This window comes from Carlito syrichta, unplaced genomic scaffold, assembly GCF_000164805.1.
Source record: "Carlito syrichta isolate Samal-C Ts95f unplaced genomic scaffold, Tarsius_syrichta-2.0.1 Scaffold153723, whole genome shotgun sequence".
Taxonomy (NCBI): Eukaryota; Metazoa; Chordata; class Mammalia; order Primates; family Tarsiidae; genus Carlito; species Carlito syrichta.
The window spans coordinates 61001-75892 of NW_007097819.1; the positions used below are offsets into that span (position 1 = coordinate 61001).

General features: G+C 38.8%; 1 protein-coding gene across 2 annotated transcripts in view; it reads right to left on the reverse strand.

The window, feature by feature from the left end:
* Positions 1–573: 573 nt before the first annotated feature.
* LCP1 (lymphocyte cytosolic protein 1) overlaps positions 574–14892 on the reverse strand; it is a 50431-nt gene continuing 36112 nt past the window's right edge. For both annotated transcript variants that reach the window (XM_021708981.1, XM_008050814.2), the window contains 4 exons: positions 14134–14267; positions 6473–6596; positions 2903–3027; positions 574–1102 (listed from right to left, as the gene is read on the reverse strand). In XM_021708981.1, coding sequence (XP_021564656.1) covers positions 970–1102; positions 2903–3027; positions 6473–6596; positions 14134–14267 — 516 coding nt within the window. In that variant the 3' untranslated portion in view covers positions 574–969. The remainder of the gene's footprint in view (positions 1103–2902; positions 3028–6472; positions 6597–14133; positions 14268–14892) is intronic.

Consider the following 14892-nt stretch of genomic DNA (forward strand, 5'->3'; position numbering starts at 1 on the left):
TCAATAGGCACTTAGCCATACCACAATAATTCAATCTAACACGCAGGGCTAAATGCAGAGTCAGCACCCAAAAGGATGCTTAGTTATGGCTCCACACTGCCCCCTTGTGATCGGATGCTCCATTACACCCTTCTTGGATCCAACCTTCTGCCTAGAGCTAAGAATCTACCTGAAGGCACAGTATTCAAATTGTTAGATCTGGTCTGAGCCCAAATTCCAGAGTTAAAAACAGAGAGACTCTTAATGACTGAAAGAAAACAAAAGATGGTGACATTTGGGACTCTAGTTCTGAGGAAAGGCTCTGATGATGAGGCTTACTTCAGTGGGCCACCAGAGACTCTTGGGACCTAGAAAGCTTGACTGATTTGTCAGACGCTCCAAGTGGCTCAGAGACAAGGATAGCTGGAAGAGATGGGTCATTGAGAAGACACGGTTCTCACAGGGTAAAGAGCAAAGTCACAGGGAGACAGAGTAGAAAAAAAGGGGATACACAAAGAGAGGCTTGTAACAGATCAAATGTCAGCCTTTAGTAGCAGGCTTAAGGGCGGGTTTGATGATTTCTCTGGTAATCACCTGAGGCAAACAAGGCAGCCATGTAAAACTGGATTGCGAGATTATGCCAAAATTAATAACACTGCAGCTTCTATCCTTGACTAACAACAAAAGCAGGAAGGGTGCCTGGAAAAGAACTTCTTTTCTTCCTTTAGATTATAAAAGAAGCAAATTAATTTCAAGAATTAAAAAAAATATGTGTAGGAGGTTGGGCCTTCTGCAAAGAATGAAGCATTTTTTGTTACATACAGGAGAGATTGCGTATTCCAAAATACGCTTTTTGGAATCTTGTATAATGTCGCCAAGTTAAACTTTGGAATGGCTTGAATCATCCCCGTGGTGCTTCCCGGGAGCATCTGTGCTGGGCTGTCAGGAGTGAGTACCTCTCCATCACCTCCTACCCCATCCCACTGGGCCTCACACCCTCTTCATTCCTTTCCCCATGAGGCAGGCAAACACGGTCATGACCATTTTGGGGTTCACTTCAACCAGGTCTTCTGGAAGGGCATACACTCTTGCTCCAATTTTTCGGGCCATAGAAATGGCATACCTAAAAAGGAGAAAAGGGGAAAATGAAGAGAGCCTGAGCAACACAGTATGAAGGGGACCCCTCGGGGTCACAGTCACAGGCATTCTACAGCCAGGACAGAACTCACTCCTGGAATCGCTGGAGCTCGTCACTGACACCTCACATTTTTGTGGACAAACTGTTGCCCCACAAAAGCTCCTGACAAAGCATCAGACTTGCCGCCTAGCCTCAGGATAATTATCAAGTGCGTTAATTGTCCTTTGACATCTCGCCAGCTCCTGCCTCTTTCCGTGTTCACACCAGGACTACTTTCTTGGGCTAAATAGCAGTGTGGCAGGGAAAGTCACAGAACTGTGCTAGGCAAAGTTTGCAGGCTCTATTTCCAATACAGAAACATTTTTATAAGGAAGAAAAGAAGAAAACTGCATCTATAACTTTGAAATTTCTGTGAAGGGGAGTTGAGGAGAACAAATATAATTTTTTTAAAGAAAAAGAAATAAAAGCTTGACCTAAGACAACAATTCTTTTATTCTTTGTCCCATCCCAATCCTTGCCCACATATGTATATACTTATTTATGGCACTATAATAGAGAAAGTGAGAGATTTATATTCCACATTTCTCACATAAAATTATAATAGCTGCATCAGAACATTTTTGATCTACTTATACTTATATGAAAAAAAATTTTATTAGTTGTAATCTAGTTTCAAATGAGCTCACACTACCACCGGGTAATTGGTTTATTCACCTCATTTGTTATCCAGTGACCTTTTACTGTGGTCACTACAGGGATTCCTCTCACTTCACCCAGAGCCCCACTATTCCATCCTGCTCTCCTGAAGTAACTTGGCTCTTACTTTATTGAGCAAGTTAAATTAAGAGCACCAGGCATTCTTTCTCCTTGCCTACCTCTCAATAACATTCTCTATATTAATTTTTAACTAAATAAAAATTTCCATTATAGAAAATAAAGAAAAATTTGCTTGAAAATAGAAATGAAGCCGGGCTCGGTGGCTCAGCTTGTAATCCCATGCCTTTGGGAGGCTGAGGTGAGTGGATTGCCTGAGCCCACGGGTTCGAGACCCGCCTGGGCAGGCAAGACCTCATCTCTACAATAAATCAAAAAAATTATTCGGGTGTGGTAGTGCGTGCCTGTAGTTCCTGCTACTTGGAAGGCTGAGGTGGAAGGATCGCCGGAGCCCAGCAGGTCAAGGCTGTGGTGGCTGGGAGCGGCCACTGCACTCTAGTCTGGGTGACAGAGTAAGACTCCAACTCAAAAAAAAAAAAAAATTACTTCTAAAAGCAGACAACAGGCTTGATCTGCCTGAGACATAGTAGTTTGCTGACCCTGGATCTTACAGAGATCATTTGACAGGTGACCTACCTGAATTGTAAAGCATATGGCAGTGGTTCTCAAACTAGTGACGACTCTGATGCTGAGTCCTATCCCTGCATGCTATTATACATGATGATTCATGAACAGGGTTTTGTATTTGGGGTCTGCCGTGTACACACATTATTTTGGAAGTCTGCAGATTAGGATTAGGAAATTGGTTTATATGAAACCATAGGCTTGCTCATCAATTGCAAGATTATTCTTATTGTGTTTTTTTTTCTGCTCCCATTCTGATAATAGGAGGCTTAAACTGTTATCATCCCACATCCAAAATAAGGATGATGAGGTTATAACAAGTCATGAGCCGAAAAGGTCATGAATAGCAAAAACAGAATGTCTGCACAAAGGCATGAGCCCCGGACTTTACAACTATCCAGTTGCCAGTTGGGTCTGTCCCTCTTCATCTCAGGTTTATTTACATACTTTGCATTGTTGAGTTTCTCTTCATCGTCCAGGTTCTCTGTCTTCAGAAGGTCGTAGTTAATGGAACCTGGCTGGATGGCGTCGATGAGGTCCAGAACAGGCAGACTCGTGCTAATCCTTGGGTCCTACACAAAGACAAAGGGAAGGTCTTACCAACACGTCCCAAAGCTACTTTCATTCAGCTCCAAGGACGGGTGTCTCTTTCTCCTTAAATATGAAACATATACAGCCTGGTCAGGGAAATGCCACAGTATTCCACATAGTATTTTAGATCAACTGTTGTTTCTGTAGGGGCATTAGTAACTTCCCCCCAAACCCACTGTTTGTCAATAGCAGGGTGTCATTCTCAAGAAATAAATGGAAGAAAATGAGCACAACTAGAGAAAAACACAAAGATTGAAATATAATATGTCTTTAACGGTGATGAAACAGTAGTATAGTGTGAGAAAGGATGCTTTAGAAAAGAAGCCATCAGAAAAGGGAGACAGAGGAAACCCTGCTTCATTCAAGGGGGATCTCCAGAGAGTAGTGGCATGGATAATGACACAGGGATAATGCTGAGGGTGTAGTTGGACAGTAGTATCAGTAGATGCTCCTTTCTTGGAGACTTTAGGAAAAGAGAGCAGTCATTGCCCAGGGAGACAGGAACATAAACATGACATTAGATACAAGGACAGTAACTGATATTTGTTGGTAACTCACAGTTTGCCCAGCATTGTGCCATAAGTTATCTCACTTGATTGTCACCACAGGCCTTAGGTGTAAGCATCTAATTTTTTTCAGTGTTATTTTAGATTCAGGTGGTATATGTCCATGTTTGTTACATGGCCATATTGTATAGCAGTGGGTACTGAGTCTCAGGTGGTCCATTCCCCAGAGACTCAACATTGTACCCAATAGATAATTTCTGAACCCCAATCCCCCTTCCCATCTCTCCTCTTCTTGGTGTCCCTGGTATATTTCCATCTGTGTGACCATTTAGCTGTCACATATAAGTGAGAACATGTGGTGTTTGGTTTTCTGTTTCTGATCATCACTTAGGATGATGATCACTGTCTCCACCCATGTTTCATTCCTTTTTGTGGTTGTGTAGTATTCTATGGTATATATATATTCTCTCTCTACATATATTTCATAGAATATATATCTCACATTTTCTTTATCCAGTCAATTGTTGGTGGGCACTTAGGTTGGCTCCTGATTTTGCTATTGTGAATAGTGATAAGCATCTATTCTTAATTTACAGACAAGTACAGGGAGTTTCTGAGGGTAAGGGACTTGTTGGTAAATGGTGGAGCTGGGATTTGAACTTAAAATTTTGACTTCAAATCTAGGGCTCTTTATTTGGCTTCTGTAAACGTTTTGATGCTCACACCTAGAGCTGTGAATGCTTTTAGGATGTGACTATACAACATTCCACACCATCTGTTCTCCCTCCTGTTCCAATAGGAAACCACAGAGGATTTGTGAGTACAAGTGCATGTCACCATCCAAGCACAGTGAAGTCCAAGTACCTCATACTTTAAGGGTCTGCATCAGAACAAATTCTAAACAGAATATAGGACCCCTGACAGATGCCAGTTCTCCTGTATAGGTAAAATAATATTTATAAAATATAAGAAGTCTATTTTATTTACTCCTAGGGAAAAAAATAACTGCCACAAAATTAAAATCAACATATACAGGCCATGATATAATGCCAGCACCTTGGGAGGCTGAGGCTGTAGGATTACTTGAGCCCAGGACCAGCCTGGGCAACATGGCGAGTCCTCATCTCCAGAAAAAAATTTTAAAAAATTAGCTGGGCCTGGTGGCTCACCTTCTAGTCTCAGCTACTCAGGAAGCTGAGACAGAAGGATCGCCTGAGGCCAGGAGGTTGAGGTTGTGGTAAGCTTGGATTGTCCATCACACTCCTAAAATCAACACAGAATCACAGTCTAATTTCCAATATTAGCCTTGGCTTCTTTCTTTACGGAACTTTTTGGTTAAGAAGCACATGGAAAGAAACGTAGAAAGATTTGAGTGTTGCCTTACTTCCTGCTTTCTGCTCACGGTTTTGTGGAGAAGCTGACAGGCAGAGAAGTGACCAGCAACTGGTAGCAGAAGTAGAGGAAGAGGGAACCACAGTTATTTTCAAAATAGCCAGGAGTGGATTGTATTTTTAAAAAAGGGTTTCACTTAAAAGGAACCTGGGGCTAATTCTACATTTCCTTTCAGTAGCCCTTTATACTTAATCAGTTCTGTAATGACTTAATAAGACAGGAGAAAACTAGCCCAGAGTGTCACAGGGAGCAAAATAATTGTCAGACCTTTCTAAGAGTGAGTCCCAGCATCACTTGCCAAAACTTGTCTCCACAAGAATGCCCCAGAAGTCACAGTGTAATGTAATGGGCAGGAGCGTCCAGTGTATTAGGAGGAGAAATGCCTCTGGACTATGTAACTGGCCACTTCATACTAACGGCTAAGTAACCTATAGATACACTCTACAGACTTACCCCATAAGTCAAAGGCATTTTCCCTATATATATGGACCATTACCAGCAGTGACTAGCCTAATTCCTAATTTCAGGAAGTTACTTGAGCTTGGATTTTCTCACCTATAAAATTGAAGAAAACAAGGAAAACCAATTTCACGATGTCCGTGAAAATGAACTGAGACGTTATGAACTAGGAGACCCTAGTACTCAAAGTGTATTCAATATTCAGAGCTCCTTTTGACTTAGCTTTTCTTCACTACCTTTTCAAATCTCTTTCTGAAATAATCTGTTTACTTTAGTGACCAGCATCCATTTCTAACTCTGTTCAACTCTCCAGGCCGAACAGTAAACTGGAGGTGGGGCAGAGGTGCCGGTTATCTGTGATGTCACTGCTGTGACAGGCACTATCTAGACATACCTTCTGCTCTTCCCCGTGGAAAGAGATTTTTACTTTTTCTTGATTTTGAAACAGATGATTGATATCACGATGAACTGCCTCACCCACTCTGTTAATACAACTCTGAAGGAATCCCCTTCAGTCCTGACCTTTAACCAGAAAAATGTAGATAAGACAGCACAGAAATTATTATAATATGAGTCAAGTGTGCAGGTCTCTTGAGGAAGAATCCAGCTAATATGTGAAACATGAGTCAAGAAATTTAATAAAATATAATGCTATTATTAAAAATAAGATTTGAATACAAGTTCACAACTGCTTTTTTTTTTTTTTTTAAAAGAAAAAACATGATATGGGAGATCTTTTAGCATTTTACATTTCACCATCATATGTTAAAAAACCTGAATCATGAAGGGATGCACATTTAAAGAATGTTATATTTTATGTTACTTTAAAAGAACGATACCTATGCTTAAGAAATGATGGGTTTTAAAAATAAACCATTATGGGAGAAAGTGATGAGAAGTTTGTCAGGAAAATGGCTGATGAACATCAACACAATGGTGAGTCATTTAAGTACGATCAAAATGGAAGGGGGAGCTTCAAATACCCCACACTGAAGGTCACTTTAACATACAGTGAAAACAAGATAAACATAGAGCTCAAGGGGCCTCCAGCAGCAGACAAGAATATTACCTTAAAACTGGAGATGGATGAACTCTTCCCTGCCTCCTTCAATGTTTCATTCACCCAGTTGACAATAATGTCATCATTGACTTTCCGGCCACCACCAATTTCTTCCAGGATATTCAGTGTGTACCTGAACAAAATCAAGAATGATTTCTGGAGAAAAGTTGCTAACGAATTTAATAAAATAGAAAAGTAGCCAAGGGTAGAAATTTTCTTTTCTTTCTAGGTATGTCGTAGAAGACAGTCTGGACACCATTACATTTGAGAGAAAAAAGAACATATAATTACACTAGTTCCTTGTGGAATAACTTAAGACGTAAGTTTATGGTTATGATAATGAAATACAAAGCAAATGTCTCCTATTAAGTGCTGACATTGCTTTGGGAAGGAAGAGAAAGCAGAAGAGTTGCAAGGAAAAGAAAACAAAGCAAAAGATTCTAACCAGTAACAGTTGTCTTCTTCTTCTTCTTCTTTTTTTTTTTTGTGGAAAATATAGTTTATTTAGAGAGTAAAGTAGAGAGAGAAAGAGAGAGTGAGAGAGGAGATTCACCTCCCCAAGGTAGGGGAAGGGGCCAAAGCTAGGAAAACATGGTGGCCATAGCTCAAAGAACCACATGGCCTTATCAGGTTTAGCAAAGCAATGACCAACAGTCTTCTTAAAGGAACCATAAAAATTAAAAAAGAGCTCAATGTTAGAAAAGTCAGAGTAGCCAACATGATAAAGAAAAAATATAAAGAGCATTTTTCTTCTGGCACATAAGTAGAAATGTTAGGAATATGTGGACAAAGGTAAACTTTACTCTGAGGGTAAGAATTGCCTTGGGTACATACTGTTATCCCAACTGGTTTTTTGAGGGAGGGAATATTTATTAAGAAGATGTTTTAAGTTCTTAAAATGCCATAGAGCAGAGAACAATTATCATAATCCCTAAAGCTACTCCCTTCAGAAAGGGGAAATACATGAAAAAAAGCCAAGCAGTTGAGCAACATCAGGTTTGTTGACCTCATGGCTCAGGTTTGCAGGAGGGAGTCAAATTACACATGCAAGACCTTCAGGGCTAGAGTTACAGTATGTGCTTCTCAAATAGAAACTCAAGAATCCAGTGATTGAATCTCATCTGGACAGGCCTACCCAAATAGAGGTCACCCTCCACTTCGGTGCCCCAGGATTTGGCTTACATAATCCATCAAGTATCTTCCTCCAGTTACCGCTTCTACAGAAAGCATAATTGTCCTATAATTTTCCACACAGTTTTCAGGTTCAATCCCTAAAATAAGAGCAATGCCTTACTTCCTCAAGTTTGAAGCTCATCATTCCTATCATTATAGATGGGAAGAAAATGGCTTCCCTAACTTTTCTTTAGTAAACAAACAAAAAAAGTCACATGTACCAAGCTGGCAGTGATATCCTCTCAATTATACTTCCCAAATCACCCACAGATAAATGGGCTCTCTTTTTCTGTTCCTCCTCCTCACAGAATTTACTTTCTAAAGCATAGTTCTAGTCATGTCATTTAAAGTGACGCTCTAGCTGGGCATGGTAGCAGTACCTATAGTCTCAACTACTTGAAAGGTTGAAAAGGGAGAATTGCTTGAGGGCAAGAATTTAAGTCAACAGTAAGCTATGATTGTGTCACCGTACTCCAGCCAGGGTGACAGAGCAAGACTTTGTCTCTAAAACATTTTAAAAATAAACAAATAAGTGACTCTACATGGCCTAAAGAATACAGGTTAAGCTCTGTAGCACAGCCGATGAGGCCCTTCACAATTTGGCTCTAGTGGCCGTGTTCAGTGCATCTCTGACTTCCTTCTTCTCTCCCCTCTTCCTTGCCTATCCCATGACACACACACACACACACATCCCAACCAACTACACAGAACCATCAGTGGCTCCCCAACCACACACCACATATCCTCCTACTTCCTGCTTATGAAACTCAGTTATATTCTCTACCTGGGATGTCCTTCCCCTCTAGTGAATTGCTAATTTTTTGAACAACTCCCAGCTCAAGCATCACGTTTCCTAGCCATGCAATGTATTCATCATTATTATTATTTTTGCTTCAAATCTGTTTCCCAGAACTTTTGATGGGAAGGTTGAGTTGGCAGAAAGACAGCTTTGTGTTCATCAGGGCTTTGGCCACCAAGAGGGACTATTCTTAAACTCCAGAATGTAATAAGCTGCATGCACAATTGTCTACATCTTTCTAAGGTTCCCTGTTTCTTGGTAGCTTTTTTTTTTTCCACAGACAGACTTTTGTATAAAGGTGGGCTTCCGCCTGTACCATTTAGTTCCAAGCTCAAGAGGTGGGTAAAGGCTGTGTGTGGTGGCTCACTCCTGTAATCCCTATACTTTGTGAGGCCAAGGCAGGAGGATTGCTTGAGCCCAAGAGTTTGAGATTAGCCTGGACAACATAGGGAGACCGGGGATATGGGCCCATAGGAGATAGGGGATATGGGCCCATAGGAGATAGGGGATATGGGCCCATAGGATATAGGAGATATGGACCCTATCTGAGGGTTCACCATGTAACCTCAGATAGGGTCCATATCCCTTGTTCATCAGAGGCTAGTAATCCTGGACATCTAATAAATGGCAGTGTAGAATTGTGGGTGAAATGAATAAAGTGGCTTTCTACCAGGGAGAGCCAGGAGTCAATAAAGTTGAGGAATGTTTAGGCTGGGTCCAGGGAGGGAACCAAAAAGCTAGAGAATAATGAGCATGATTAGGATAATAGATTTTCAGAATATTTACAGTTTGGAAAAGATCTTACTTTTGAGCTGTTCATAAAGATGATGCTTTATGGCATAACTGATTTCTTGTTTCCTGATAGTTAGCATTAAGCTGGTATTAAGTTATTAGCATTTACTTTAACATCGAAGGATTTCTGCTTAATAAATGTCTCGATGAGAAATGGTAGGTTAATGCTTGCTTCATTCAGTCTTCTGTATATAACCTGGTAGAACAAACTAAATTTAACATTCTGGTAGCTTCCCTTGTCTCAGGACTTAATTCTTGCTTCTCTTCATTAGGAATTCCAGCCTACTTTGTTGACGTGCTCAAGTAAAAAACAGCCATGTTTTTGACTCACTTTTTTTTTTTTTTTTGGTAGAGACAAGGTCTCCCTATGTTGTCCAGGCTAGTCCTGAACTTCTGGGCTCAAGAGATTCTCCTGCCTTGGCCTTTCAAAGTGTTGGGATTATAGGCCTGAGCTACCACACCCAGCCTTTACCCACCTCTTAAGCTTGGAACTAAATGGTACAGAAGGGAAACCCACCTTTATGCAAAAGTCAATCTGTGGGAAAAAAAAAAAAGCTACCAAGAAACAGGGAAACTTAGAGAGATAGAGACAGTTGTATAGGCGGCTTATTGCATTCTGGGGTTTAAGAACAGCCTCTCTTGGTGGCCAAAGTTCTGGTGAACACAAAGCTATCTTTCTGCCACCTCAAGTGGGATGCCGAGGTTTAAAAGGGGTCAGATACCTACTCGCAAAAAAACAAAGGGCAGAAAAGATGGAATTAGGCTGGAGCCTCAACTCTAGTCCACTAGGCAATTGCTCATCTAAATGCAGATCCAAAATTTAAAACAAAAACTAATTTGGCTTGTGTCTATGTAGATTTTCTTTCCTTGTGAGATAATCACTCCATATCATCAAGCATGTTTTGGGCAATGGTGCTATTAAATGGAGATCTCACCATTAGAGTTTTATCCATAAAATATGCTGTGCTGAAAAGCTCTTTGTCAAAATGACACAGCATGATGAATCCCAGCCTTCACCAGTTCCTCCTTCAACAAGAGAGAGTGGCTGGACATGGATGTTGAGGCACTAGAGTGGTGTGATTACTACTTGCTTACTTTCCTGCCTTCCGACACTTGTTTTACTTATTTAACATTTGGCACAGAGGGACAAACCTCAGTGTTTCATTTTTCAAGGACTCATCCCAACTTCACCAACCACAGATTGTTTGATCTGGGGAGAGTTTACTCATTCACCGACCTAGAGTGCATTCATCTGCTAGTACAACTATCACAGTTGTATGCTGGCAGCCTGTTTGCTTCAGGCTTTCATCTGCAAGCTTATACACACACTATTTGCCAACTATCCAACTTGAGAACGATTTCCAGGCTACTGAAGGGGAAAGGGAAGTTTAAGCACACATTTCTCATTTGTTCCTAAGGGGGAAAATGACAAGTCATTTATTGGGCAGATAAATGTCCAAATTAGCACATCTGAGCAATTCAATGAAATAAATTCCAGCGAGAACTGGCTGTTAATTTAATAGATCTTTTAATGTGTGGCACACAGAGGAAAAAAACCCCTTCTAGTACCAGTTATAAAATTATCAGTCATTTCTTCCTCAACAATAATGTATTTCTGTCTACTTTCTTTTAAGCACAATTCTCTTGTAGTAAACACTCATGAGAAAGATGACTTGTTAACCAGGTAGAGATAGCAGCACATAAATAGACCTCATCATACATATACTAACCATAAAGTAGGGCTTTGGGTCACATTTTTGTAAAACTTCCAGAGTGGAGAACATATCGCAAGGTGATTTTTAGGTATTATGAAATTTAATACAGAATAGAATTGGTGGCCTGAGTTTTTTAATCATTAAAGTCGAATAAATCAAAGATCATATAATATCAAAATCCATGAATCAGTTTAACTGCTGCAACTAAAATGACTTGTGCTTTGTTTTTTAAAGCAATCAGTACCAAAAGTCAATCTGTTAAGAATGAAAAACACATATGAAAGATATGAAAAATAATAAAGACGTTTAGAAATAGTTTCTGAGAATACACTGGTGAGAACAGCCCTTAGGAATTTCCAGTGATGTTCCAGATACACGTAGTAAGATAAAAGAAAGAGTTGAAGTTTCTTTAGCTCTGGAGTTTTCTGTGCCAGAGGAGTTTTATGATATCTGTCTTCCATCATTAAGAAGATTCCAGTTTAGAAATGGTAGTGGAGCTCTATCCTTGGTAAAGCAGATGTGAACCAGGCAGCAAAATCTATTATGATCATTGCCAATGACCCTACCTTATCTGGAAACATTGACACAATTACATCAAGAGCCAGTTATGCATATTAGGATCTGCAGACAGTGGCCTGGTACTGAAGCTGCAGTGCCTAGGGACACTACAAACCTTATCTTTGCCATTGCCTTGTTAGACAGAAGGTTATGTGACATGGAGTTTCTGGGGCTTCCTTCTAGGTAGAAAAATGAATTGTCACACTAACACAGGCTCTAATTGAGGGATGTAAGACTTCTGCCTTGTCAGGACTGTCAGTATAAGAGGAAAGAGTGGAGCATTTAAAAGTAAGCTATTTTATAATCTACAGATTTACTATCTAAAATTCTTCCCAGGCTCATACTTTTGTACCAAAAATTGTTTATTTTTCTTATAATTTATTTTCTATTTGTACCTTATTATATCAAATTATTATTTAACTAATATTACCCTACAGTTTTCACATTAATCAAGTTTGTACTCAACTACAAAGGGTATTTAAAGCTTTCTATTAAAAAACACCTTCTGTTTCTGGCCATGATAGAGTAACAGGGATCACATTAAATACCTAAAACATAATGAAAAACATAGGAAACAATGTTGTTCAGACACTGAACTATAGGAAGGACCGGGCAGTGGTCCCCAAAAGGAAGAAAACAAATAAGGTGAGCCCTAGGATTATCCCAGCATAAAGAAGTTTCTAGGCTGCAGTTCAGGGAGGAAAAATCCCAGAAATGGCCATCCATCTGAGTTGAAAAAACAGGGTTGAGAATTCAAGAAAGCCAAGGTACCTAGAATTTGTGGGACCAAATATTAGAAAGAGGAGAAGTGCATAGGGGAAGAGATTCATTTAGAAAGAAAGTTTCAGAGGTCTTCCCTCAAGTCTTCAGGCAAATACTGCTCAGTGCTTCCATGTAAAGAAACTACTAGAGGCTGGGGGGAAAACACCAGAAAAGAAGAGGCAAAAACAATCCTTGGAGCTCACACAGGGCTAGAAATTATTTGGTTCCCACCAATTAGAGTGGAAAAGTTTTTATAATACATGAAGTAAAATACTCAGAAGAGTGTTTTCTTGGTATTAAGAGGCAATATGAGTTCTAGACTAATTAAGCTTAGAAGTAAGCCTCAAAATGATCAAACTGTATTTAAGTAACTTAACTCTATTCCAGGATAAAATTCAAGAATATTTCAAGTAATGTAGAACTATTTAGTACATAGCAAGGTAAAATTCACAATGTCTGACATACAATAAAAAATTAGCAGCATGCAAAGAAGTCAGAAAATATGACCCATAATGAAGATAAAGATAAACTAGTAGAAACAGACCCAGAAATAACAGTTGTTATAATTATATCATTTATATTTAAGAAGGTAGAGGGAAGAAAATCTATGAGAGGTATAAAAAAGACTCAAATACAATTTCTATGGAAACTATAATGTCAAGATAAAAATTTTATACACTGAATGGGACTAATGGAACATTCATCACTGCAAAAAAAAGAGAGAGAGAGAGAGAGAGAGAGAGAGAGAGAGAGAGATAAAGAGATTAGTAAATTTAAAAACATAGCAATACAAATTATCCAAAACGAAGCAGAGAGAGAGAGAAAAAGCGAAACACAGAGGAAATAGATAAATAAAGCATCAGTGAGCTGGAACAAGTTTAAAACAAATATACATGTCCTTGGAGTCCTCCCAAAGCAGGAGTAGGTGAGTACAGAAGATATATTTTAAAAAATGAAAGTCAAAAAGTTTTCAAATTTGATGCCAAGTATAAACTCACAGATTCAATAAGTTCAACAAACCTCAAGCACAAGAAACAACAATGTATATGGCAATAAAATTACTTAAAGCTAATAATAAAGAGAAAACTTAAAAGAAGCCAGAGAAGAAAAGAAATATTATATATGAAGGGCCTAAGACAAGAATGGCACAGATTTCAGATTCCTGTCGCAAACAATACAGGCCAGAAGATAATGAAAACTATATTTAAAGTACTGAAAGAAAAAAACTACCAACCTAGAATACTATATTCAGAGAAAAAAATCTTTCAAAAATGAAAATAAAATGCTTTTTTTTAGATGTATCAAAGCTGAAATAATTCATCACCAGCATACCTGAACTATTAGAAATATTTCAGGTAGATAGAAAATGATGACAAGTAGAAATCTAGATTTGTGCAAGGATAGGAAGAGCACCAGAGATAGTAAATACTTAGGTAAATATAATATAATTTTCCCCGTACTTTAAAAATGCCTTTAAAAGGCAATTGTTATTTACACAAATCAGTTTAAGATAAAAGGAAGGGAAAGATATGCCATGCTAATCACTAATCAATAGGAAGCTGTAATAGCTACGTTAATATAAAAATAGATTTCAGAGAAAAGAATATCACTACGTGTAAAGACAGCCACTCTATGGTGACAAATATATCATTAAATCAAGATGAAATAACATCTAAAATATATATGAACCTCAAACAACTGATAGAACCGAGAAAGAAAAAATAGCAGGAAAATATAGAGTGTTTCTTTGGTTATTAGGTTTAGCTTAAAACATAGTTTCAACAACTTAAATCATGCTGCTAAAAATTTGCTAGTATTTTTCTAGGTAAACAACCCATCCAATACAAAGCTGCTCCCATGAGCTGTACTACCTTCTCATTAGCTGCCAAACCAAGGCCAATGTCAGAGTGCGGTTTCCTTCATTGAGATCCTGTCCACCAATGCCAACCAGGGAGAACTTAGCTTGATTCTTTCCCAATTCCACTGCATAGTTACAGTTCTCAAGCTGTTAATGAGCAGAATGGAAAATAACTTAATGCAGTCATCTTGATTATACTAAATACCAGATTAAATAAGATAAAAATAAAGATATAAAATAAATATGGACAGGCTGAATAATCCCTTGAGTTACAACTGGTTCTGCAATTCTAGGATTCTAACTTAAAGAATTTCCCACCTCTCCTTAAATAGAGCCCCTCACTTTCATCAAAGGTATTCATAAAGAACTCATACATGCAAAACCAAAATGAATTCATCATTATGACTTTTGTTTTTGTTTTTTTTTTAGAGACGAGGTTTCACTATGTTGCTCAGGCTGTTCCTGAACTTAAGCGATCCTCCTATCTCAGCCTCCTAAAGTGATAGGATTTTAGGTTTGTACTACTACGCCCAGCCTATATCATACTACATAAGTAGAGAGTTTATGCCTATATCATACTACATAAGTAGAGAGTCAGCCTTAGTTGCCTGTCTGTAATATTTCTAAAATAACTGCATTTGTGGAGATCAACAAGGACAATTTGGAACAGATATTCCCAGGACTACATATGTACTATGAAGAGTCATGGAGACAAGACATGGCGAGAGATGGCTGTATCAACCCTGTAGTTTCAAAACAATGTTCCCACTGT